We start from the raw sequence: 1,382 nt of genomic DNA, 5'->3' as shown, positions 1-1,382 counted from the left end.
TGAACCGCTTTGCCGGCAGCATCAGCCGGTGCATGAGCCTCACCGTGCGGCCCAGCAGCATCTCCGTGTCCCAGCACAGCCTCCCGGTAGGTGCTGCAGGCAGGGGGGCACCTGTGAGGGGTGAGAGGCATTTCCAGCGTGTTTCAGGATCACAGTGACCAATCCATTCTCCAGCCTTTCTCTCTGCCCCTTGGCACAAGTGTTTTCCCATGAAGTCAGGCTCGCAGAGGGACTGGGGAGGGAAGGGGCCACCTGAGCCGGGGAAGCAGGGGGTGGGGATGGCAGAAACAAATTCCCCTTCCCCTTGGGCCTCAGCTCATATTTCTCTTGGTCCGGTTTCATTAGCTGTTGAAAGGAAAGGCTTTGTTTCCCAAAAAGCTCATGTGTGAGCTGTGCTCAGGCCTGGCTCTCTGAAGCATCCCAGCTGTTGCCCCCCAGGCCCCCCAGGACACCGTGGCAGCTGGTCCTGCTGCAGCCCCTTCCTGTGCCCCCAGGGGTCTGCCTGCCCCCCTGCCCCCCAGCACTTGGCATTGAATTGTCATGGGGCTGTTGGGAGGGCACTACCCCGTCAGCTCCTGGTTTGCCAAGAGATTGATCCCCATTCATGCTGAGGTCCTTGAGGACTTGCAACCCAAAGCAACAGCTTTTCCCTCCTCTGCTTCCCACAAAAGGGCAGCCAGCCTCCTCCTGTGGGTGGGCAAGTAATTTAAGGGGGTCAGTACTGAATTGGAAAGCAGCAGGTAATGAAAATCCAAAAGCAACTCGGGCAGATCTCCCTGCTAACAGGTTTTGTTCCCCCTCTGCCTCCCCTCTCCCCTGCTGTAGCTCAGCCTGCTGATCAGTGATGCTCCAGACCTGGGAGCTGGGGTCACCTGCCTCTTTGGAAACCTGACAGAGGTGGAGGGGCAGGTCTCAGGCAACCAAGTTGTATGTATTTCACCAGCAGCAAAAGACGTTCCTGCCATACCTTTGGATCAGGGTAAGTAACTAACTTCTGGACAGCAATACAATGTTTGTGCCACCAGAAAGTATGGTGTAGATTTGGAAGTATCTGCTGGGTGGAGCAGACCCTTTGGAGCTGCTGCTAGAGAGATTCATGCTCCTGTCAAAGACCATTAAGCTCAGGGAGATAAATATGCTCCGTTCTTAAGAAATGCACCCCACACTGGGAGCAGGCAGCACCCTGTGCTTGCCCTGTCCTTGCACCCTCCCTGTGCTGCCAGACAGCTTCCAAGGCAGGACCTGGAGCTGCAGGAGCCATCTGGCCCCCCTGGGGAAGTTCACGAGTGGGGCAGGGGCTTCCAGCCTTGCCAGGCTGGTGGATATTGAAAGGAGGGGCCCCCCCCCCCCCCCACCCGGCGGCACAACCCCCGGGGAGGGGG

General features: G+C 58.0%; 1 protein-coding gene across 1 annotated transcript in view; it reads left to right on the top strand.

The window, feature by feature from the left end:
* PLXNA2 (plexin A2) overlaps window positions 1-1,382 on the top strand; it is a 132,932-nt gene that overhangs the window by 78,372 nt on the left and 53,178 nt on the right. The window contains exons 6-7 of the mRNA XM_010001745.1: window positions 2-86; window positions 826-979. Coding sequence (XP_010000047.1) covers window positions 2-86; window positions 826-979 — 239 coding nt within the window. The remainder of the gene's footprint in view (window position 1; window positions 87-825; window positions 980-1,382) is intronic.

This window comes from Chaetura pelagica, unplaced genomic scaffold, assembly GCF_000747805.2.
Source record: "Chaetura pelagica isolate M959 unplaced genomic scaffold, ChaPel_1.0 scaffold181, whole genome shotgun sequence".
NCBI lineage: Eukaryota > Metazoa > Chordata > Aves > Apodiformes > Apodidae > Chaetura > Chaetura pelagica.
Note: the sequence above shows the minus strand (reverse complement) of the source record. Positions and strands in the feature narration are given on the sequence as shown.